This window comes from Eptatretus burgeri, chromosome 14 (assembly GCF_056783735.1).
Source record: "Eptatretus burgeri isolate ZD-2024b chromosome 14, Ebu_testis_v1, whole genome shotgun sequence".
NCBI classification, from domain to species: domain Eukaryota; kingdom Metazoa; phylum Chordata; class Myxini; order Myxiniformes; family Myxinidae; genus Eptatretus; species Eptatretus burgeri.
Window position 1 is genome coordinate 32,905,910 of NC_140974.1, and position 24,797 is coordinate 32,930,706.

The window sequence follows — 24,797 nt, forward strand, 5'->3', positions numbered from 1 at the left end:
CCAAGGACACTTGAAGAGCCAGGACCCAGGTACCTAATAGACCACGTTGGGGGGAGGGGTCAGATTGACTTTGACGCATTCACGAGTTACAATACATATGTAGACATTATGAGCATCAACATTTTACTAAAAGGCACTACTAATGTTTTATACTATTATAACAACGTTGACTGTTAATAATAGAACTTGTTTGGGTGAGAAGAAACCACGTTTGTCATTTAGCAATCTTTAATTCGCATTGATCAGAATCTTCAAAAACTCGTGATCACAACTCAAAGTCAACAACACATGAGCAGCTATGATATGTAAGCGTTGCAGGTATAATCCATCAGAATTACCGATCAAATGTAATTGATGACCCATTGTCAGGTGTCGCTCATCACTAACCTCAGGTGTTCCTCTCTACACATCCTTGAAGCTAAAACCCATTGTTTGTACTGCAGAATACACATCCATCAGGATTAACCGTGGGAGCGCCAATCGTCCCGAACACATGACAAATACAGGACACCTGTCGCGGTAATCCTCACCTGTGTCTCGTAAAATGCAAAGAACAAGAACAGATGATCGAGATGCTCTTTGAATGGTTTAATGCTTTTGTTTTGTTTGTTCATTCTCGCTCTGTTCGGCATATCAGGTTGCCGAGGAGGTTACATTGGCTCAGAGTTCCAATCCGGGATACTCGACCGATGGATGCAGGCATTTGTAATTGGGTCAGGATGCGGAAGAGAACTCGCCTGCTCTTCGCGAAAGACACGATAGGATCTTTGACGTCCACAAACTAATGCTGGCAGACGAAACACCGGTATGATAGTTTATAGCTGGCTCGGGATTCGAACCCAGGCAACAAAGCTTGGAGGACATTCTGACAGGCCCATATTGGTGTAGATCATAAACGAGTGGGCCCTCCAGAGAGAGTACCCCTTCTCGGCCCACCTTCGATGGGAAATGTGCACATTGTTGGAAATCCCGTTAATAATTTTTGTTATTTTTGAAAGAAATTTTATTGATCACAACACATCATACTCCAGATTATAAGATAATGGAAGATGGTTTGGAACACCAGCTACCACCGAAGGTGGTGATCTTTCTGCCTCATATCATGTCGATTTTGGAGTTTAAGCAATATCGACATTTGCTACATAAGGGTAAGATTATTAATTATTAGTATTACATCTACCGGCGAAGGTGCATGGAGGTGATTATGTGTTCACCCTTGTCTGTCTGTTTGTGTGTGAGCAGGACATCTCAAAAAAGTTGTGGATGGATTCGGACGAAACTTAGTTGGACACGTTGGGCGTGTGACGAGGACGAATCGATTCAATTTTGGGTGAAGATGTGGAGACGGATCCGGCTACGAATTTTTTATTTATTTCCTCAGTCATTCTTCACCATTGAGGGATGGGGCCAGCAATTATATACGTACTTTGTATTGCATGATATTTGAAAAACGTTGTGGACGAGTTGTGATAAAACTTGGTGGATGAGTTGGGTAGGTGACAAGAACAAGGTGATTCGATTTTGGTTCAGGTCTGAATCCACATATGTCCTATCAGTGGGATATGTCCTATCAGATCCTATCAATGTCCTATCAGATATGTCCAATCCAGATAATACGTCCTATCAGATGTCCTACCAGTGGCCTGGTGGAGGTATGCCCTCTACCGAGTGCCCTTCTAGTTATTGAAGATCCGGCCGTGTGCAAGCATAGAAAGTGGACATAAATATCTTCCGTAAAAGACCAATTTACCTTGAAGACCTGCCATGATAAACACACCATCCCCCCCTCCCCGCCAAATCCCACAATTATTGATGTAAAGTCGATAATTTTGAAAATGTTAATATTAACCGATGTAAAACACGCATGTGATCGGGTTCAATTTACCAGGTGGATGACAGGTGAACATCATCAGCGCAGACCTTTTACACAGCCCAACAGTTTCACTATTCTGCACAAGCTTGCTTCACTCATGTCCAGTTGGAGTGACAGTTGTCCATCAGTTACGCGTCAGGATGCCATAACGACGTCGTTCACCTTTTCAACATTGACATCCGTCCATGTTGATCGTGGCCTGCCACTGCGAGGGCAGTCACCTACATCGGCATGTTCAACTCATGCGGACGTTCTCCGCTCGGCGCATCGAGCAACTGTGCTGTGATCGACAGCATCGTCCCCATACGCCTTCTGTCGTCGCTTGTGGATGTTCCCAATGGTCTCCTTCTCAGACACCAAGAACACCATAACAACACGTTGCTCCTGATGGACATCCATGGGAGCATTCATGTTTGACGACTGCGACAGCAACACCACATGTGGGAAGACAATGTAATTGTCATATCACGAGGCGCGAAGGATGTACCTGTGCTGCAGATGAAATTACTCAAGTGCAGCATCTTCAATCAAATAAATAACTTTTATTGCAAAATAAATATACAGCTCCAGATCTCTTCATGATGATCACACGCTCGATGAATTGAAACAGAAAAACGTGTCAAGAAGAAAAGATTTTATGAAACTATAGAATTTATATTTATTGCACAAGTTTAAAAATCTTTGGTGCTCTGTCATTGAGCACAGTGACCTGTTCGAGGTCAGAGGTCGCGCGGGTCTTCAACCCACGACCTTCAGCGCAAAATTCCGACATTTCAAGTGCAAAATGTAAGTTAACAAAATAAACAAAACTACTGGATATGTTTAATTTAATGCACACGTCACAGGTCATCTGTTAAATATACATTGTATGATTACCGCACGGACATTTCGTGAACATCAGGACTGGCCAGTCTGGGTCGTGAACACTCGGACCAGGAGAACTCCTGCGGCCGACCCCCCAAGATGGTGGCGTGAATGGCGATCGTTAACGAAGACGTCCTTAGTTGTATCGCTTGGGTATTTCGAGGAAAGTCTCTCCTGAAGAATTTAATCACCTTCCTGCCCATGCGGATCCAGAATCCAAACTCGAATGTTTCTTTGTTCGGCCTCTCACTCACAAAGCATTGTTCGACCTTAACGATGAGAGTATGAGACATGATGGTGTGTCAACGTCATCAGTTGTATTGTTACAACGAGTGGTTATCTGATTCTACCAAAACAAGCACTTAAGGAACATTACAAATATAAAAAGCATATCTGCGTACAGTAAAGCCAATTAACGAGCAAAGTCTCGACAACACCGCTGAACACCTCAACAACACCGGTCAACACCTCAACGACACCGGTCAACAACATCGGTCAACGCCTCAAGAACACCTGTAAATAACACAGTTCAATTCCTCAACACCAGTCAATGCCTCAACAACACCGGACAATGCCTCAACAACACTTGTCAATGCCTCAACAACACCGGTCAACGCCTCAACAACACCTGTCAACAACACCGTTCAATGTCTCAACAACACTAGTCAATGCCTCAAAAACACTTGTCAATGACACCCGTTCAATGCCTCAACAACACCTGTCAACGCCTCAACAACACCGGTCAACGCCTCAACAACACCTGTCAACAACACCGTTTAATGCGTCAACAACACTGGTCAACAACACTGGTCAACAACACTGGTTAACAACACCAGTCAACGCCTCAAGAACACCTGTAAACAACACAGTTCAATTCCTCAACACCAGTCAATGCCTCAAGAACACCTGTAAACAACACAGTTCAATTCCTCAACACCAGTCAATGCCTCAACAACACCGGTCAATGCCTCAACAACACTAGTCAATGCCTCAACAACACCGGTCAACGCCTCAACAACACCTGTCAACAACACCGTTCAATGTCTCAACAACACTAGTCAATGCCTCAACAACACTGGTCATTGCCTCAACAACACCGTTCAACGCCTGACCAACACCGGTCAACGCCTTAACAACACCACTCATAGTCTAAACAACAAAATTCAACATCTCCACAACACCACTGATCATCTCAACAAAATCTGCAAAACGGCTCCACAACACCACTCAACATCTCAAGAACATTGCTCAACATCTCTACAACACCACGACCACACTGGCACTGCTAAATGTCCCACTAAGCTGTCCCTCTATAACTTTGCCCAACCGATGTTCAACACTGCTGAATGTTGGAGAAAAGATGCGTGTTAAGTTATGGGAAGTAGAGATAATGTGAAACAATTAACGGTCAAAAAGATGAATGACTTACACTTTCCCTTTTGCCCTTGAGCCTTCGACTGATGTCACATCTCCTTTCCCCACCTTGAAATTGGTCACCTGCCGTTGCTCATTTCTCCACCGTCGGAGGACGCGTACAATCGGTGCTCGGATTTCTTTCGTTCTCAGGCCAAAGACGAGTGGGTTCACAATCAGAGGAATTGAGTTTGTGATCAAAACAAACAGAAAATGAGCGTATTTGTTGCTGATAAAACCTCTGTTAAGAAATGATGTCACCATGATGGATAGAAAATGTGACAAGAAGAAGACGAGCTGTGACAGGCAGGTGTGGAGAGCTTTCGAGCCAGTGTCTCTCATGCTGGCTTTGTGACATTTTCGGATGATGCAACACGTTGAAAATGCTGCGACAACGGCGCTGTGGCCCACAACCAGGTACAACACAGTACCTGTTACAATGTTTGGTGTTCGTTTGTTACTGCAAGCCGCTGTGCTCACCATGCCATAGTAGCAAATGGCTTCGTTAATTACAACGACGGAGCTGCAGAATTTCAACCACATAGCTGCAACAACGAAAACTAGACCAAAAACCACTGCGAGAGACCAAACAACAGCAAGAGTCTTAAAAGGGCTGCTGCGTTTGGCAGTCCAATTCGCGTATGTGTACGGCCAAAATATGGCGCAGTGGCGATCGACGTACATCAGAGAAATCACAAGAAACTGGCCCATCAGGGTGACATGGAGGAAGAACATTTGGGTGAGGCAATCAGCAAACCTCATGAGCTTCGGTCCGACGGTCATGCTGTATGTGTACGAGGTCATTCCGGTCACCCCCCAAAAAGTATCGACCACCGATGCAACGGCGATATACGTAATCATGGGCTTGTCGAAGCAACGTAGAGTGCAGGCTGTTACAACAAGGCCATTCAGAAAAACGCCAAGGAAGACAAAGATACCAAAGGTCCACAGGATGGCGAAGGCAGTCCTGCTCCTTGGTAGATGTGACGGGTCGAGAAGAAACAAGTCTGGGCTGGACACGAGTATCGATGTGTTTGTCCTCATGTCTGGATTTTTATTTTACAAGTACAGCTTTAAAGCAAAATATATGAATTTTAAACTCCTTTCTGATAAACCAACCATTGATGACAATCAGATTTCAGGTTGACCGTAATGGGACAGCAAGTTAAAATAAGGAGAATGAAGTTTTCTTCAGCTTTATGAATCTGATGTTGTCTGCACTTTGACAAGTCTCACAAAACGTCTGTTAAAAGACCATACATTGTGATCAACGTTGGATCACAAGGAAGACCACTGAATTTGGCCATTTGATTGCAGGGACAATAAAAGTGGAGAATCGTTCATCGAAACGTGGCAACACATTTGGACCATTTCTGAATAACCTCAATCACAACCATCGGAAGGTCCAACTTTGTTAAACACGTCACAAAGACTGACCTTATGGTGGTTGAAAACAGGATGATGCTTCACAGAAGGTTCTTTGTGTTGAAAGTAAATTTTTATGGAAGTATTTAAATAGAAAATGAATTCTCTGATGGGAGCGACAATAATCATTTGTAATTCCTCAAGACCTGTCTAATTATGGGGAAATATGGTCATTAATATCAACTGTCTTTCAGATAATGTCTAAATCGAAACTATCTCAGGTGTGCATGAAGTTATTTTCCAAATTACGAGGTGAAATTTACTTTAAATGATATCCCATCTGCAACATCCATCGCCAACAATCTTCATCTTTTTTGCAGAGCTTGTCCCTGGGGGTTTGGGGAGGGTGAGGGGGAGGGGAGTGAGTTGGGATGTAAGAAGAAACGAATGGGGAGCGAGCACAGAAGGAACGATTGCTGTGTGTGCGTGTGCGTGTGTGTGTGTGTGTGTGTGTGTGTGTGTGTGTGTGTGTGTGTGTGTGTGTGTGTGTGTGTGTGTGGGCAACAGCAGGTAATAACAGCTGGTCTAGCAGGTCATCCCGGGCAGCATCGCTGAGTGATGACAACATCACAAGCTGTCCAGGATGGAAGTAGCTCTGCCAAAACGGTGGCGATTCAGGCTCGGTAGTCTGGATGTGGGATCAATGGAGGGGAGTGGAGTGGAGTGAAGTCAGGTGGTGGAGATGATGCAGAAAACAAGGTGAGAAGTGTTGTGTGTGCAGCAGACCAGATGGAATGAGGACACGGCCAGGATGTTGGGAGTAGGATACAAGATGTTACACACAGGAGGAGATGGAAAAAGTAATGGAGTTGGAATCATAGTTTCAGAGGAGAGTAGCCAGAAGGTGGTGAGAGTGGAGAGATGGGAGGATCTCAACAACAATGCTCAACATCTGCACAACACCACTAAATGGCTCTACAACAAATCAACACATCTTAACAATACTCAACATCCCCAAAACACCACTAAATGGCTCTACAACAAATCAACACATCTTAACAATACTCAACATCCCCAAAAACACCACTAAATGGCTCTACAACAAATCAAAACATCTGAACAATGCTCCCCATCCCCAAAACACCACTAAATGGCTATACAACAATGATAAACATCTCAGCAATGCTCAACACCCCCAAAACACCACTAAACGGCGAAACAACGATATTAAACATCTCAACAATGCTCAACATCTCCACAACACCACTAAATGGCTGTACAACAATGTTAAACATCTCAACAATGCTCAACATCCCAAAAACACCACTAAATGGCTCTACAACAAATCAAAACATGTTAACAATGCTCACCATCCCCAAAACACTACTAAATGGCTATACAACAATGATAAACATCTCAGCAATGTTCAACATCCCCAAAACACCACTAAATGGCGAAACAACAATGTTAAACATCTCGACAATGCTCAACATCCCCAAAACACCACAAAATGGCTATACAACAAATCAAAACATCTCAACAATGCTCACCATCTCAACGACACCACTGAATATCTCAACAACACTGCAAATGACTCCACAACACTGACAAACATTTCAACGAGCTGACAGGATGGTCAAGAGGTATTCAAACTCACCGCTAAGCTGTCGAGCCTGGGTTTGTTTTGAATTCTGACCAAGTTATAAACTGTCATCCTGGTGTTTCACAGGCAGGGCGATTCATTAATGTGTGCACCATCCCTCGGATGGATGTTAAACAGTCGTCCCATCTGCTGGCATTCGTTGCTGGACGTTAAAGATCGCACCGTGTCCTTCATAAAGACTTGGCAAGCTATCACCGACATCAAGAACAAATTACAAATTCCTGTTCGAACCAGCACAGGGCATTGCATAAATGGCACTGCACAACCACAAGCTCAGCCAATTATACCACCTCGCAGCCTTGTGCTGCATAAGGATGAAAAATAAATCAAGAAGAACGTCTTAACAACACCGCTCAACAACACCACTCAACATCTCAACAACACCACTCAATGTTTCAACAACACCAATCAACATCTCAACAACACCACTCAATGTTTCAACAACACCAATCAACGTCTCACCAACAACCCCCAACATCTCAACAACCCTCAAAATGTCAACAACACTGCTCATCAACAATGATCAATGACTCAACACCACCACTAAGTGGCTCTACAACACTGCTCAACATCTCCACAACACAACTCATCATCTGAACAACACTGCTCAATGACTCGACAACACCACTCAAAATCTCAACGGGCTGACAGGATGGCATAGAGGTACGCACACTCGCCTCACAGCTGTTTCGCCTGGGTTTGATTCCTGACCCAGCTATAAACGGTCATCCTGGTGTTTCTCAGGGAAGGACATTCATCAATGTGTGTACCGTACCTCGGATGGGTGTTAAATTGCACGTCCCGTCTACTGGTATTAGTTGGTGAACGTTAAAGATCCCATTCTGTTCTTCACAAAGAGTTTGTGAGCTATTGCTGGCACCAAGAACAAATTACAAATTTCTGGCCAAACCACAGAAGGCATTGCATCAGAAACTCAGCCACACTCTCACCAATGATGCCACCATGCAGGCTTGAGCTACATATGAACGAAGAAGAAGTCCAGTAGAACATCTCAACTGCTCACCAACACATCTAAATCGCCTGACAACACAACACCGATTGTAAGCTCAGCAACATCAATACCACACTAGCCCTGCTAAACGTCGCACAAAGCTGTCCCTCTATAAATGTGCCCAACCTGTGTACAACACTGCTGAATGTTGCAGCAAAAATGTGTGTTACCTGATGGGTAATGCAGATGGCATGTAATGATTAAGGGTCAAAAAGATGAATCACTTACATTTTCTCTTTTGCCCTTGAGCCTTCGACTCATGTCACATCAACTTTCCCCACGTTACAATCGGTCACCTGCTGTCGTTCATTTCTCCACCGTCGGAGGACGCGTACAATGGGTGCGCGGATTTCTTTCGTTCTCAGGCCAAAGACGAGTGGGTTTGCAATCAGAGGAATCGAGTTTACGAGCAGAATAAGCACAAAATGAGCGTATTTGTTGCTGATAAAACCTCTGTTAAGAAATGATGTCACCATGACAGATAGGAAATGGGACAAGAAGAAGACGAGCTGTGACAGGCAGGTGTGGAGAGCTTTCGAGCCAGTGTCGCTCATGCTGGCTTTGCGACATTTTTGGATGACGCAACACGTTGAAAATGCTGCGACAACGGCGCTGTGGCCCACAACCACGTACAACACAGTACCTGTTACAATGTTTGGTGTTCGATTGTCACTGCAAGCCGCTGTGCTCACCATGCCGTAGTAGCAAATGGCATCGCTAATTACGACGACGGAGCTGCAGAATTTCAACCACATAGCTGCAACAACGAAAACTAGACCAAAAACCACTGCGAAAGACCAAACAACAGCAAGAGTCTTAAAATGGCTGTTGCGTTTGGCAGTCCAATTCGCGTATGTGTACGGCCAAAATATGGCGCAATGGCGATCGACGTACATCAGAGAAATCACAAGAAACTGGCCCATCAGGGCGACATGGAGGAAGAACATTTGGGTGAGGCAATCAGCAAACCTCATGAGCTTCGGTCCGACGGTCATGCTGTATGTGTACGAGGTCATTCCGGTCACTCCCCAAAAAGTATCGACCACCGATGCAACGGCGATATACGTAACCATGGGCTTGTCGAAGCAACGTAGAGTGCAGGCTGTTACAACAAGGCCATTCAGAAAAACGCCAAGGAAGACAAAGATACCAAAGGTCCACAGGATGGCGAAGGCAGTCGTGCTCCTTGGTAGATGTGACGGGTCTAGAAGAAACAAGTCTGGGCTGGAGACGAGTATCGATGTGTTTGTCCTCATGTCTGGATTTTTATTTTACAAGTACAGCTTTGAAGCAAAATATATGAATTTTAAACTCCTTTCTGATAAACCAACCGTTGATGACAATCAGATTTCAGGTTGACCGTAATGGGACAGCAAGTTAATATAAGGAGAATGAAGTTTTCTTCAGCTTTATGAATCTGATGTTGTCTGCAATTTGACAAGTCTCACAAAACGTCTGTTAAAAGATCATACATTGTGATCAACGTTGGATCACAAGGAAGACCATTGAATTTGGCCATTTGATTGCAGGGACAATAAAAGTGGAGAATCGTTCATCGAAACGTGGCAACACATTTGGACCATTTCTGAATAACCTCAATCACAACCATCGGAAGGTCCAACTTTGTTAAACACGTCACAAAGACTGACCTTATGGTGGTTGAAAAGAGGATGATGCTACACAGAAGGTTCTTTGTGTAAAAAGTAAAATTTTAAAGAGGAATTAAATAGAAAATGAATTCTCTGATGGGAGCAACAATAATCATTTATAATTACTCAAGACTTGTCTAATTAGGAGAAAATGTGGTCATTACCATCAAATGTCTGACAGTAAATTATATTCCATTTTCACTATCCGTTGTCACCCATCTTCATCTCTTTTCCAGTGCCACTTTGGGGTGGAGGGGGAGGAGGGGAAGCAGGAATTAAAGGTGAGAATTGAAGTGGGGGAGAGGCAAGATGAGGGGGTGGTTGGAGTTAGTTAGGAGGGGAGAGGAAAGGAATAAGATGGGAATGGGCAGAGAGGAAGCGGAGAAGGATGGAACTACGGTGTGTGTGTGTGTGTGTGTGTGTGTGTGTGTGTGTGTGTGTGTGTGTGTGTGTGTGTGTGTGTGTGTGTGTGTGTGTGTGTGTGTGTGTGTGTGTGTGTGTCGGTCGTTGATTGTTATCTCCATAATTCGGGTTTCAGAAAGTGGAACATTCTTTCCAGGACTCGAAGTATCCACCTCCGTTTCATTAAGGGATCATGATTCATGGACCAATTTGTGAAATTTTTTTGTTCTCAAAGTTTTGCTCTTTTGAGGATCATCAGCGAGCCCTGGAAAGCTTCCAACGGCAGTTCATTTGTAGTAATATTCCCAGGGATGGTTTTTAAAGATCTCTGTAATGTTCCTTTTTAATCATTCCCATTGCTCCAACAATCTATGATACAATTTCGGCACTCTTCAACTTCCAGGATCTTTTCACTTCATTTTGAGATCTTGATATTTGGTCATTTTTTGAGTTCTGCGTTGTTTAGGCCAACATAGCTGAGTAGATCAGATTAGATAAGATAAGGGAGCATGCGCCGGAGCAGTGTGTCGTTGCATCCACTATCCACCAGTACTCCAGGGGTCTCCATCTGGCCATCCCCGAGGTAGATGACCGGCCCATCCCCATCTCCTTGAGATGATTATCAATCTGCTGCAACCAAGCAGCACGTGGTTGGCCCATTGGTCTTATCCACGCATGAGGTTCCCTCGCTGAGAGAATCTGGTAAGCAGGATCAGCATCAGGAAAACGATCAATATATCAGGAAACAAAATAAAATAAAAGAATTGATATATATATATATATATATATATATATATATATATATATATATATATATATATATATATATATATTGTTGCGAATTCGCACCCGCCGGCGTGCGGACGGCCGCTCGACTCGAATGGCGGCAGCCTCGCCCACTGGAATGGACAAATCTGTCGTGACCCTCTCGGACCAACGCCGGGAGCTAGTCATGGGTGGGGGTTTAACCTCACCACGATCGTGCCAATTGCCCACCTGTGCAGGATAGGGTCGCTCGCCAAGTTCGATGTACCAAAGTACCTGCGCGAATGGTCGACCGGGCGATCATACCTCGCCGAAGGTCGACTCTGAACACGGGCCACTTGGGCGGCCCGTTCCGTGCTATCGGGATAACCGAGCGGTGTTATCGCCGACTTGGACGGTTCAGATTAATTACCGGGCGTATTAAGCCCACTACAAACCCTTTACGTGAAGCAGGATGGAGGGTCAATAAAGAAAAGACGAAGCGAAACGAGAAAACAGTTCACACAATGCACATTTATTACGCGACACACGGAAAGCACACACATACAGCCATACAGTCAAAATGCACATATAGCAACCCAAACAATAAAAGCAAGGACGAGGCAGAGTTACTACCGACTACGCGCACACACAGCAACACTTCTACAGTTCTACTTTACAGATGGCGCCAACACACATTTACTCAAAAGCAAAGGAAAGAAGCCACCCTCATAGACAAGGGGGCAGATGGGCCTGGAGGCCAATATGTGCGCGTGACCTGAAGGATCGGCCAGGCCTACGATACCAGCGGGGGGGGGGGGTCCTACCCGCGTCCTCGTGACGCGTTGGCGGACGAGACGCAGATGTGGCCGCGTGGCTGTGCCCCGACTCTGTCCTCCTTGGCGGGTTTCGTTGGCACGACGTTTGGAGTGGGGTGGGAATGGGGCCCCCTTGTTGCACTATCTCAGCGTGGGGGGAAGGGGGAATTGTTGATGCCCTGGGGGAGGGAGAAAGGCTGGCTGGCTTGGGTCCCGCGACGAGCGATCCCACACCGCGACCTCGTCGCCGACCGCCGTCCTTCTCGCCTCGGACCCGAGCTCCTTGCCTCTTCCCGCAACTCTTCTCAGCCGACTCCAGAACCCAACTCGATGACTTTGCCACCCGACTCGACTCGACTCTCTGCCACACCGATGACTCGACTCACTCTGCACTGCTGACACACACTGCTACTGCCACACTCTGCGACGATTCGCCTTGCGCTCACCGTTTTATAGGCCGGCAGGAGAAAACAATATGCAAATATCCGGATCAGGATGACCTCGGGGGCGGAGCCACGCTCGCCAATTGGATGGAGGAAAAGTGGGCGTGAACCTCCCCTGATCCTAGAATTTGCATATATCGATTTCACATAAACGCGCCTGGAGGCGGGGCCAAGCCACTCCGCGCTTGCTAATTGGACGGATCAGAAGTGGGCGTGTAGCGTTCCTGATCTGAATTCTCCCTCGGAAAGGCCGCTATCTGCGCTCACGGCTCGGTGAGTATCGCTTGAACGACCCCAAGACAGCCCGACGCTCAGTGTTCACAGGTGGTGCGGGAATGGCCGCAGAAGGAGAGAGGTGAGGGTGGTGGAGGGTTTATCGGTGGTGGTTTGATGGTTATGGTGCCGTTTGGGAATGACGGTGATGCGATGTTTGCGGGATTGAGTTGTGAAGGTAAAGGTCGTGGCTGTTGTCTGAGGGTTGGAGCATGGTTGTAGTTGGTGACGATGGCTGGCGTGGTGGTTAAGGTGGTTGTTGTGTGATGGCGGTTGAGACGTGGTTGGTTCAAAATAAAGATAGAACAGAAAAACGGCTATCAAAAAGCGTCGCAGCCCGAATGAATCACATAAATTCCCTCTAGACAACGGATTTGGGGCTAACTACACATGTACTTAGAGATATCTCACCTACGGGCCCTTCATGGTGGAATGCGAATTTCCACAGCCGTAACAGTATATACACACACTTAGTGAACAAAACATGAGGAACACCTGCTCTTTCCATGAAATAGACTGATCAGGTGAATACAGGTGAAAGCTATGATCCCTTTTTGATTCCACCTGTTAAATCCAATTCAATCAGTGTCGATGAAGGGGAGGAGACAGGTGAAAGACGGATTTTTAAGCCTTGAAATGATCGAGACATGGATTTTGTATGTGTGCCATCCAGAGGGTGAATGGGCAAGACAAAACCTGTGAGTGCTTTTGAACGGCGTATGTTAGTAGGTGCCAGGCACACCGGTTTGAGTGTGTCAAGAACGACAATGCTGTTGGGTTTTTCATGCTTAACAATTTCCTGTGTGTATCAAAAATAGTCCACCATCCAAAGGACATCCAGCCAACGGCAGACCAGTGGTCGAAAATGGCTCATTGATGAAAGAGGCCAAAGGAGGTTGACACAAATTGTGCAGAGCAACAGACGGGCTACAGTTAGTCAACTGACAGTCCAGTACAACAATGATGTTGAAGACCCATAAAATAATGCACAACTCATCGTACCTTGACACAAACGGGGTATGGCAGCCACCGACCGTACACATTTCCACTTCCTTCACCAAAAAAACAAGAACCTGCGATTTCAGTGGGCTAAGGAACAAAAACACTGGACACTGGAGAATTGGAAAAACATTGTCTGGTCCGATGAATCCCGGTTCCTGCTGTTTCATGCTGATAGGAGGATTAGGGTATGGAGAAAACCACATGAGTACATGCATCCATCATGCTGTGTGTCAACATTGCAGGCTGGTGGTGGTGTGATGGTGTGGGGTGTGTTTTCATGGCACACAATGGGCCCCTTGATAAAAGTGGAGCAACGTTTGAATGCCACAGGATATCTGAACATCATTGCCAGTCAGGTGCATCCCTTCATGGCAGCTGTGTATCCATCTGTGAATGGATTTCTTCAGCAGGATAATACACCATGCCACAAGGCTGGGATTGTCCAGGAATGGTTGCATGAACATGACAGTGAATTCAGATTTCTGCAGTGACCTTCCCATTCAACAGATCTCAATTTAATTGAGCATTTGTGGGATGAGATGGAACGAGCGACTTGAAGTTGAGATCCACTACCAAACAACTTGATACAACTGTGGGAGGCAATGGAGTCAACGTGGGCCAACTTCCCTGTGTAACGCTTTCAACACCTTATAGCATCCATGCCCTGCTGAATTGAGGTGGTTCTGAGGGAAAAACGGGATGAAACTCAATATTAGGAAGGTGTTCCTAAATTTTTGTACACTAAGTGTATGTATACAGTCAGACCCCGCCAATCACGGGGGATACATTCCTGAAAAATGTATGGAATGTCAAATCCGTGAATGCCAGGGCAGAGCTTCATTGTGGAAAAGGGGGATAGGATCCTGGCAGTTCCTGATTCATAAGGGGAAAAACAAAAAAACCCGTTAAAAACCGCGAATATGCCCGCAAAAAAACTGTGAATACGTGAAGCACAGGGCTGCAAATGTGGAAGCAGGTCAGAAAAACTGAGAATATGCCTGAAGCAGAGGGCCAGAGCAGAATACATGAAGCAGAGGGCCAGAAATGTAGCAGCAGGTCACATATTATGAAACGCAAATACACAGGGTCTGCAAATAGCGGAACCACGAATGTCGAGGTCAGACTGTATACATATTGTTGGGGGAATGGCCAGAGTGAGTAAAAGGAGCAAGATAGTCTAATTATTTTATTAATAAACGTCTCGCATAATTGTTTGGTTTCAACGTACATTATGGCAGGAGATGCGTCGAATAATGCTCAAGCAGATCTACAGAGCTCGCCCACCATTATGTATGTCTCAAAGCCCTCGAGACGTCGAGAGTATCGTGTGTGTTTGGGAACATTATTTTTATGAGAATTATTTTGATTATTTCTTGATTTACTTCTTATTTTTCCCATCCCCTTTTCCCTCAATAAATCCTGTTCTTCTTCTACCGATGTCAGTCTGGTGCACAGATGTCCTGCAGTGGGAACGATACCACAGTGCGAATAAAACCGTGACTGGTGGAATTTGGTGCAACGATTCATTGTAAGAAGGGTACAAGCGAGGCGGTTCATCAAAGGTCTCGCTCGGCCCCCATCCTTTAAAACTGATGAACGCATCACAAGAGACAGATTGGACGTCCTGTGCATCAAAAACGGAAGTAAAGATCTTTTTGACTTTCGCACCAGATGGTGTACGGCCCCTTCGACTATCCATCGCTGGATTGGAAAGCATACGGATAGACGATTTTATGTGTCCCCCTGGTCAACCTTCGGATTCGGACCCTGGTTCGATTCTCGTCATCGTAATATATATATATATATATATATATATATATATATATATATATATATATATATATATATATATATATATATATATATATATTCACACACACACACACACACACACACACACACACACACACACACACACACACACACACACACACACACACACACACACACACACACACACACACACACACACACACACGCGCGGTGTTCAAAAAAAACCTGGATAACTTTGGTTGTTAAAGTATTTAATACCACAAATGATACAATGATACCCTTTGGTTTATATAATACAGAAACTCATTAAGTGTTCTTTATTTTCAGGTCTGGTGGTTTAATGTAAAATAAAATGGCGACTCCATGGGAGAAAGCTCAGTGCATCGAATGGTTCAGAGACAACATCCGACGCGCAAATTAAGTGTAATTTCCTGATGGAAGGAATCCGCCATCGCGTACGAGTATCAGAGAGTGGTACAAGAGGTTTAAGGAGACTGGAAGTTGTCAGAAACAGAAAATTACTGGTCGAACAAGCACAAGTGCAGCAGACGTTGAACCTGGTTCGATTCTAGTCATCGTAATAATATGTACAAGTCTGAAGATGACGATGGTTCACGAGCGGTATTTGACGATGTAGATTGTTTCAGAAGTCAAGGATGAGACAATGTGATAATGTTTGACCAAGTTATAAAAATGATCAACATGATGTGGTACGGGTGACAGGTTATTAGCTGCAAAATGTCGAAAACCCGGTTTCGTTCAACAACTTTCAAAATTTGACCTTTGCAAAACCTTTAAGGTCACAAAACAATGTTGTGGACATTAAAATAAGGAAACAGGATACGTGCTATAGCTTATTGGAGTTAGTTCGTGGAAGAAGGTCGAAAACCCGGTTCGATTCCCACAAACACACACACACAAGCATTTAGAGGCCATTTTCCCCGCTAAAGCAGGGGTTAGCCTTGCGGGCCCCATGACGATCTTCTCCACTTTACCCTGTTTTCTGCATCTCCCCTTCTTAATCCCCTTGCCCACATTTCCTCTTCCACCACATTTAGCCAAGTTTTTCTCGGTCTTCCCCGTCCTCTACTTCCGACTCCACTCATTTCCAACACTCCTCTCACCCAGTCACTTTCATCCTTCCTCAACACATGACCCAACCATCTCAACCAGTTTCTCTTCACAACCTCCATCACAGACTCTATTGCCATCATCTTCCACAAGTCATCATTTGTCTTCCTCTTTCTCAACGATACTCCACACATCCACCGAACCATTCGCATTTCCACCCTTTCCAGCCTTTGTTGCTGCTCCATGTTCAGTACCCATGTCTCACTCCCATAAATCATCGTACTCCTCCCACATGTAGCATACACCTTTCCCTTCAGCTTCAACGACACTCCCCTCTTGGTCAGCACGCCACTCAGTTCCCGAAACTTCTTCCATGCACATCTCACTCTAGCAACCGTCGAAGAGTCTGATCCACCTTCTCCATTCAGCATGTCTCCGAGATAGCAAAATGTTTTCACCCCTTCCAGCTTCACACCATCTCCAAGATCCAACTCAACAATTCCTTCATCTGCTGCTCCCTCGATGCACACCTTACACTTGAATGTAGCTGCCACACTGGTTAATGACCCTCTCACACCACTACATTTTCGTTGAACCCATTCAGCACACATTGTACACTGAATGGAGTTCACTCCAACACCCTTCCTGCACACAGCACACGGCCACTTCCCAGTCCTTTCCACCACACCACATGCTTTACCACTTGCCATCACCTTCGTCTTTCCGATATTCACCTTCAAACCTTTTGCCTCCATACATTCCTTCCACTTGTTCATCTTCTCCTTCAGTCCATCCATACTCTCTGCAATCAACACCAGATAATCTGCATACAGCAGCTCCCACAGTAAACCCTCCTTTACCCTCCGAGCCAGCACCTCCATCACAACTACAAATAGAAGTGGACTTGGTACCGACCCATGGTGCACTCCTACCCTCACCTCAAACTCACCACTGTTCCCGTCCTTCGTCCTTACAGCTGTGCGTGCTCTCTCGTACTTGGCCATCACTACTCTGATCAACCATTCCTCCACTCCTAACTTCCTCAATGCCCATGTCATAACTTCACGTGGAACCCTATCAAATGCTTTCTCCAGATCAACAAACCCAAAAAACAACTTCTTCCTCTTCTCCATGTACTTCTCCTGCAACTGCCTTGCAATAAAAATTGCATCTGTCGTTCCTCTTCCTGACATAAATCCAAACTGCATTTCGTCAATCTTTACCTTCTTCCTTATCCTCTTCTCCAACACCCTTTCCAATACCTTCATTCCATGCTCCAATAACTTTATTGCTCTATAGGAGCCACAGTCCAGAGGGTCACCTTTCCCCTTGTACAGAGGGACGAGGATACTCAGTTCCCAATCCACTGGAATGCGGCCTTCTTTCACCACCAGATTACAGATCTCTGTCATTCTCTTCACACCCCAACTTCCCGCTGCCTTCAACATATCTCCCACAACTCCCGTCAGCCCTCCTGTTTTTCTACTCTTCATTGCTCTTATAGCTTCCTCAACTTCCCTCTCAGTTATCTTCTCTGCTGGTCCTAAAACCGGGTTACTCTCGATGTTGCTATCCCATTCATTTTCTACATTCAACAGCCTTTCCATATATCTCTTCCATCTTCCTTTAATTCCATCTGAGTCCGCAACAATTTGTCCCACTTCATCCTTCAAGCAACTCACCCCTGTCACATCAAATCTCTCTCGCTATCTGCTTTGCAATCCTGAATACCGCTCTCTTACCCTCCTCCGAATCCAAGCGTTCTCCGAACATTTTCCTCTGGGCCTCCTGCGCCTTTGCAACCTCTTTCTTTGCAGCCTTCTTGGCTTCCTTATAACTTTCATGTGCTGCCTCTTCTTCCACCGTATCCTTTGCCTTTTGCCATTCCTTGAATTTCTTCCTCTTCTCTTCAATCGTCTTTCCAACTTCATCACCCCACCACCATGTTTCCGAGTGCCTCGGTGGTCCTTTTGTCCATCCACATACCTCACCAACGGCTCCCAATAGACTATCTTTCATTGACATCCAACCACTTTCAAGCTCAACCACATCATCTTCAACCATACTCAGCCTCTCTCTTAATGCTTCCTTCACTGTCGCCTCTTTCAACCTCCACACCTTCATCCTCAGTTGGTACTTCACCCGCCGAATTCTCCGCGCACCTTTCACCCTCATATCGCAGACAACCAGGTGGTGCTGCGAAACAGTCTCCTCCCCTGGGATCACCTTTGTGTCCCGGAGGTTTCCCCTATCTCGCCTACGCACCATCAGGTAGTCAATTGTTGTCGTCAACCCACCTGACGTGTATGTAATAAGCTTATTATCCGCTTTCTGGAATTGAGTATTACAGATCAACAAATCAGCTCCATCAGCAAACTCCAAGATCCTTTCACCTTCTCCATTTCTCACACCATATCCATAACTCCCATGGACTCCCTCAAAACCATCTCTACTCCTTCCCACATGTCCATTCAAGTCTCCTCCAACCACAACAACTTCCTCATCTTTCACATTTTCCATCAACTTCTCGATCGCACACCAGAACATGCTCTTCTCTTCATCGCTTCGACCGACCTGCGGGGCATATCCCGAGATGACGTTCACCAAGAGATTTCCGATTACAATTCTCACCATCATCAACCTTTCACTCACTCGAGTCACACTCACTACACTGTCTACAAACTTCTCAGAAAACATGACACCAACACCATGCATGCCTTCTGGGCACCCTTGCCACATAAACTTGTACTTCTGCCCCTGCCTTCCCTTCACCATTCTCACACCACTTCCCTTCCACCATGTCTCCTGCACACAACATATGTCCACTCTTCTTCTGACCAATGTTTCAACCACTTCTCCAGATCTCCCTGTCATTGTCCCTACATTCCATGTACCAAACCTCAGAAACCGATCCCACAACTTTGAAAATTTGACCTTTGTGAACTTTAAAGGTCAAAGGTCAAGGATTATGACCTTTGGTGCAAAACTTCCTCTGGAACATTCCAGGAATAATATAACGTCATATAGGCTATATGGCATTTCGCACTCCTCGGATTATCCAGACTTTGATGAAATCAGCGTAAAAACAAACTTGAAGGGGGCGCCACGGGCAAGGTGCTCAAGATAGAGCAAAATGGTTTCAAGACTTTAGGTGGGGAATGACCTCAAGGTTATGCATAAAAAATATTGTCATCCTAGCTCTCAGAGTTTGGGCGGTCGTATGATTTTTATGTCAAAATTCGCAATTTTCTAAGTTCGTGACCTTGACACGAAAATGAAAAATTGAGCTCCGTGGGGCTATGCAGATGCCATTGGGCGAACCAAATACTGAAACCCTTGTCAGATTTGACAAACCCCCTCGGAGAAGATGTAAATTGAAATCACCTGTTATGATGATATGCTAGGTGGTCATATTTTGGACCATTAGCTGTGTGTTAATCAGCTGTCAGGATTCTAACCTTGCTTGTAACTGTGCATTATTCAAACCTTGCTTTAAAATGTTGCTTTAAATGTTTCAGGCTACCAATGTTCCATGCACCCCACTGTTTTTGGACAGCGCCCAGCTGTTCCTGTTTCTTGGAAACTAAGCCCTGTTTCTTGGAAACTAAGCCCTTATCACCCTTCCTGTTGCTCTGTGGTGGTGTGCCCTTAGTGCGACCTTGGAGAGAACTGTGGAACTGTTCCTTCAGTGTATGCTGCCCACACATTCCTATTCTCAGTGATCACCAAAGCTTTGCCTTTGTTATCAGCAGGTGCTAGTGAAGGAAGCTTGGAAAGTTATTAGTTTGCAAGACTTGCATATCTGAGAGTTGTGTAGGTGGCTTGGAAACTGTGGTTGCATATCTGAGAATTGACCGATTCAACTTCCCCTAGGGCCCGAGGGAGGGGGGAAAGAGGCCCACTGCCACATTTATTTCTTTTATTTCTTTGTTTCTTTATCCCTTAGCGTACACTTTTAGTCCACACCCAGTTTTGCCTTTACACTTTTAGTCCACACCCAGTTTTGCTTTGTGTGATTATATATGTGATGGTTTTGAAGCATATTCTTAATGTGATTCAGGGGAGCCTGACTGAAGGGTCACTGAGTCACATTCCGCATGCGTGTGGTCTTCGGAAATAAAACGTGTAATTCGAGGATCCTCATCTGACTCTGTCATCTTACTCGGCCGAGTGGAGAGTCATAACAATTGGCGATGAGGATGGGATTCGACTGATGCCGGCGGTGTGGACGGTGGGACTCCACTTGGTGTACAGCGATCGCAAGGGATCAGCTAAAAGGTACGTGGCGATCGCACGTAGGGCACCTAAAATAGGGAGCCCCAGTTAGGCGAGCGCTGTACACTTGGTGGGTTGCGCCCTGCCGGACGCAGCTCCAGGATCTGCTCGAATCAAGAACTGTAACGGTAAACACATATGAGGTGATTCGAATGCGGTTTGTCTGAAGAGCACAAAGGGGGAGGGCTGTCAGGCAGTGTTTGTAGAGCCAGTAAGGGTCGAGGATAAAGGTATCCGTGTGAAATAAGGAGGAAACAGGTTGGAATCCTGTACCAAGAGAGGGAAGGTTAGAGGCCTTCATTGGGTTTGAGGCTATTAGGCGGCGGGTCGAAAGGGACCTCAGTCCCGGTGTAAAAGGAGAAACGATTTACAGCTATTAGGCGGCTGATTGAAAGGGACCTTGGTCCCGGTGTAAAAGGAGAAACGATTTATAGCTATTAGGCGGTTGATAAGATAAGAACAAAAGAATGGGGAATAAATCTTCAAAGAACGAGAAGATACCAAAAGGAACAACATTGAAAGTCATCAGTGACAAATATGGAATCGATAACGTAAAGGGAATACAGGACTGGGTGAAGTGGACCGCGGGAAGAAAAGATCCCTTTCCGCTGACTGGATCCTTAGATCCAAAGATATTAAACACAGTGAGTAATGCGCTGATAGAGGGCAAAGCAGGAGGCCCGAAACAAAGTGGACCACACTGGAAAGCATTGGCCGCGTGGCTAATGGAGTCGCAAGTCGAGACAGAGCATAGGCGACTCGGACTAGAAGGGACTGTGAACCAACGGAAAATACAAGACGAGGAACGACAAGGGAGACTAAAACAGGCGCTAGATCAGCTAACGGAAGTTAAGACACAGGGAGAGGACAAACAGAGGGAACTAGACCAAGTGTTAGCGCAGCTGACGGAGGTCAAGATACAGAGTGAGGAGAGACAGGAGAAGTTGAAGCAGGCGTTAGCACAGATAGCAGAAATCAATGACGACGTGAACCGAAAGACGACAACCCGACTTGGGACAACAAAAGGAATTTACCCTGTCTTAGAAGGGGACAGAGTAAAAGGAGGGACCGACATTCACCAGTTCCCCATGATACAAGCAGCAGGGGGAGATTGGGTTTGGAGATCATGGACCCCACAAGACATTAGGGGAGTAAAAGCTAGCATGGAAGAATGTATAAAGAAAAACCCAAGAAGGGCCATTCAGATATTACACGACCAGATAAAAATGCAGGGGGCAACCAGGACAGACATAGGGTTTATCTGCACTGCTGTCCTGCCCAGTGCGGTTTGGAGCCGGCGTGCGGCAGCCTGGAGTGTAAAAATGGAAGGAGAAACAGATACCACCTTAAACCAACATTACCCGGAGGGAGCCGACCGGGAGGCACAGGCACTGTACAGGGGAAGAGTACAAACCCTGATGGAAGAACTTGCGGCGGAGATGGCCCCAAGGGTAATGGATTGGCAGGCAATACAGGATGTCACACAGAATCCCAAGGAATCACCTGGGGAGTACAAGGCACGACTGTATGAGCAGATCGAACTGCACTCAGGATTTATTAACATCGCACAGACACCCCTCCATTTCCTGAACACTATGTTCGTAGATGGACTGTGTGACGAAGTAAGGCGAGAGGTGAAAGCGGACATGCCAGGGTGGAAAACGGCTGACGTAGATGCCGTGTTTGAAAGGGCAAGACAGGCTTGGCAGACTCTAAGAGAAGAGGAACGGAGAGGAAAGAAAGATACCAAAGCTCTAGTTGCAAGAAATCTCGAATTGAAAAGCCGTAAATACGAAGAGAGGGAGAGCAGGCCTCGTTGGGAAAATCCAGATTGGGAACCCCGGTATGAAGCCGAACGGGACCAGCGGAGGCCTTGGAACCGAGAGAAGGAGCCGCAAAAACAGGGAGAATGCTTTAACTGCGGTCAATCCGGGCACTGGTTTCGGGACTGCCCGGCACCGCCTAAACAACGAGGCTGGGGCTCGCGGCCACCACAACAGCAAGAGAGACCAACGGCGCCCCCTAGAGAGTATGAGAGGAGAAGGGAGACAGCAGGAAGAAACTATTGACATGAGGACACCGTGGTGGCTCTGCAAAGGGAAACGCGGAATGTAAGGGAATTGACCACGACCTTAAACGTAGAGGGGAGACAAGTAACATTCCTGGTAGATACAGGGGCCACCCGGTCAACACTAAAACAAGGAGAGATAAAGAACCTGCCACTCTCAGGCGAGTCAGTGAGTGTGGTGGGGGTTTCGGGACGGAGAGAGGATATCCCGATTTCGGACAAATTACGAATTGAAGTAGGTCCCCTGCGGGGAGAACATGCATTTTTGGTAGCCAAACACACCCCGATGAATTTGTTAGGAAGAGATTTGTTGTGCAGAATGGGATGTACCATAACATGCAAGCAAGACGGAGTTTTCATAGATGCTCCGCTGGCATTGCAAGAGGAAGTAATGACCCTCATGATGACCGAACTCGGACCGGTAGTCTATTGGTTGCGGGTTGTGTCACAAGAGGGGAGAGATAAACTGACTAGGGATTGGGAAAGTGCGAAAAGATTGCGGGACGTAGAGGAATGGTTGCGTGGCAACGACATTGAATTGAAAGAAGTGGAACTGCCTTTACACTGTACGGTCTATTATGACGAAACAGGGCAGGATTTTGATTACTCGGACAGAGTACATGAAGAGTACGCTACCACACGCACTTTAATGACAACCACTTTGTGGATCGGAAAAGAGGGAGCGGCAATGGAGGTGGAGCTAACCAACAAGGAACGTGAGCTAATGAAGCACAGAGAAGGACTTACCCCGCACGTCTCAATGGCGGTCGGTAAAGGTCATAGTGCCGAAGAACTGGGAAGAATGTTGACCAGGTTGAGATGTGCCTCGGAACCACCAGGGAGGGATAGTGAAACCCAGAGCACTTTACAGGCCAGTCGACGGGGGGATGGATGGAAGGTATGCTTACCTGATCAGATTTTGTCATGTATGTTAGAAAGGCATGAGATGAACAGCGAAAGGCCACGCCGCCAGACCAACAGGGAAATGAGAACGGAGGAAAGACTACAGGAAGTACCTGTTGAATTATGGACACGACATCCGAATGACGTGGGCAGAGTGCTAGCCGCAACGCCCGTGTCTATCCAGATAAAGGAGGGGGTACCCCTGCCTCGAGTGGCTCAATACCCGTTGCGCAAAGAGGCAATAGAAGGGATCGCTCCGGTGATAGCATCATTACGCGACCAAGGGGTGATAATACCTACTAAGAGCCAATGTAACACACCAATCCTGCCGGTGGAGAAGCCCGGAGGAAACAAATGGAGGTTCGTACAAGATCTACGAGCAGTGAATAAGTGTGTGAAAGCGTCCTTTCCCGTGGTGCCAGACCCGGTTACGATACTGTCAGGGGTGCCGTCCACTGCGACGCATTTTTCCGTGGTAGACTTGTGCTCGGCGTTCTTTAGCATACCGCTAGCCAAAGAGTCGCAACACTTGTTTGCCTTCAGCTACGACGGACAACAATACACCTGGACTGTACTTCCGCAGGGGTTCTGCGATAGTCCAACGCTCTTCTCGCAGGCTCTGAAGGAGGACCTGGAGGACATAGAGCTCCCGGAAGGATCAGTCATGATACAATATGTGGACGACCTGTTGGTATGCTCGGACAATCAAATGAAATGTGAAACGGACACTGTAGCGCTGTTAACAGCTCTCGCCCGAAAGGGCCACAAAGTCAGCAAAGACAAATTACAGTTTTTGCAGCCAAGGGTGACGTATTTGGGACATATACTGGAACAGGGGCAGAGGAGCCTCGGAGCTGAACGGGTGGAGACAATCCTAGAGCACCCAAAACCCACTACATTGCGACAATTGCGGCGGTTCCTCGGGATGACGGGGTACTGCCGGCAGTGGATCCCTGATTATGCAGTTAGGGCGCGATCACTGTACGACATGGTAAAGGAGGCAGAGGGGGATAAGATCTCCTGGACGAATGGTGCGAACAAAGACTTTGAAACATTGAAACAGGCCTTGTCAAAAGCACCAGCATTGGGGCTACCGAACTATGATCTTCCCTTCACCCTATTCGTCCATGAAAGAGGAGGGTTCGCCCAAGCGGTGCTGACGCAAGAACACGGAGGAAAGAATAGG

The 24,797-nt window shown here is 46.3% G+C and overlaps 1 protein-coding gene across 10 annotated transcripts in view; it reads right to left on the bottom strand.

Moving 5' to 3' along the window:
- Positions 1 to 219: 219 nt before the first annotated feature.
- LOC147012928 (olfactory receptor 52P1-like) overlaps positions 220 to 24,797 on the bottom strand; it is a 47,286-nt gene continuing 22,708 nt past the window's right edge. Inside the window, exons 1-3 of one of the 10 annotated variants that reach the window (XR_015051117.1) lie at positions 8,419 to 8,929; positions 8,129 to 8,219; positions 220 to 2,293 (exon numbers count right to left, since the gene is read on the bottom strand). Coding sequence is in view for 2 of the 10 variants with exons in the window: in XM_085854291.1 (XP_085710417.1) it covers positions 2,988 to 3,006; positions 4,167 to 5,194 (1,047 nt within the window). In the remaining 8 variants the exon portion in view is untranslated. The other 9 variants (XR_015051112.1, XR_015051115.1, XR_015051118.1 and 6 more) reach the window with 9 other exon arrangements.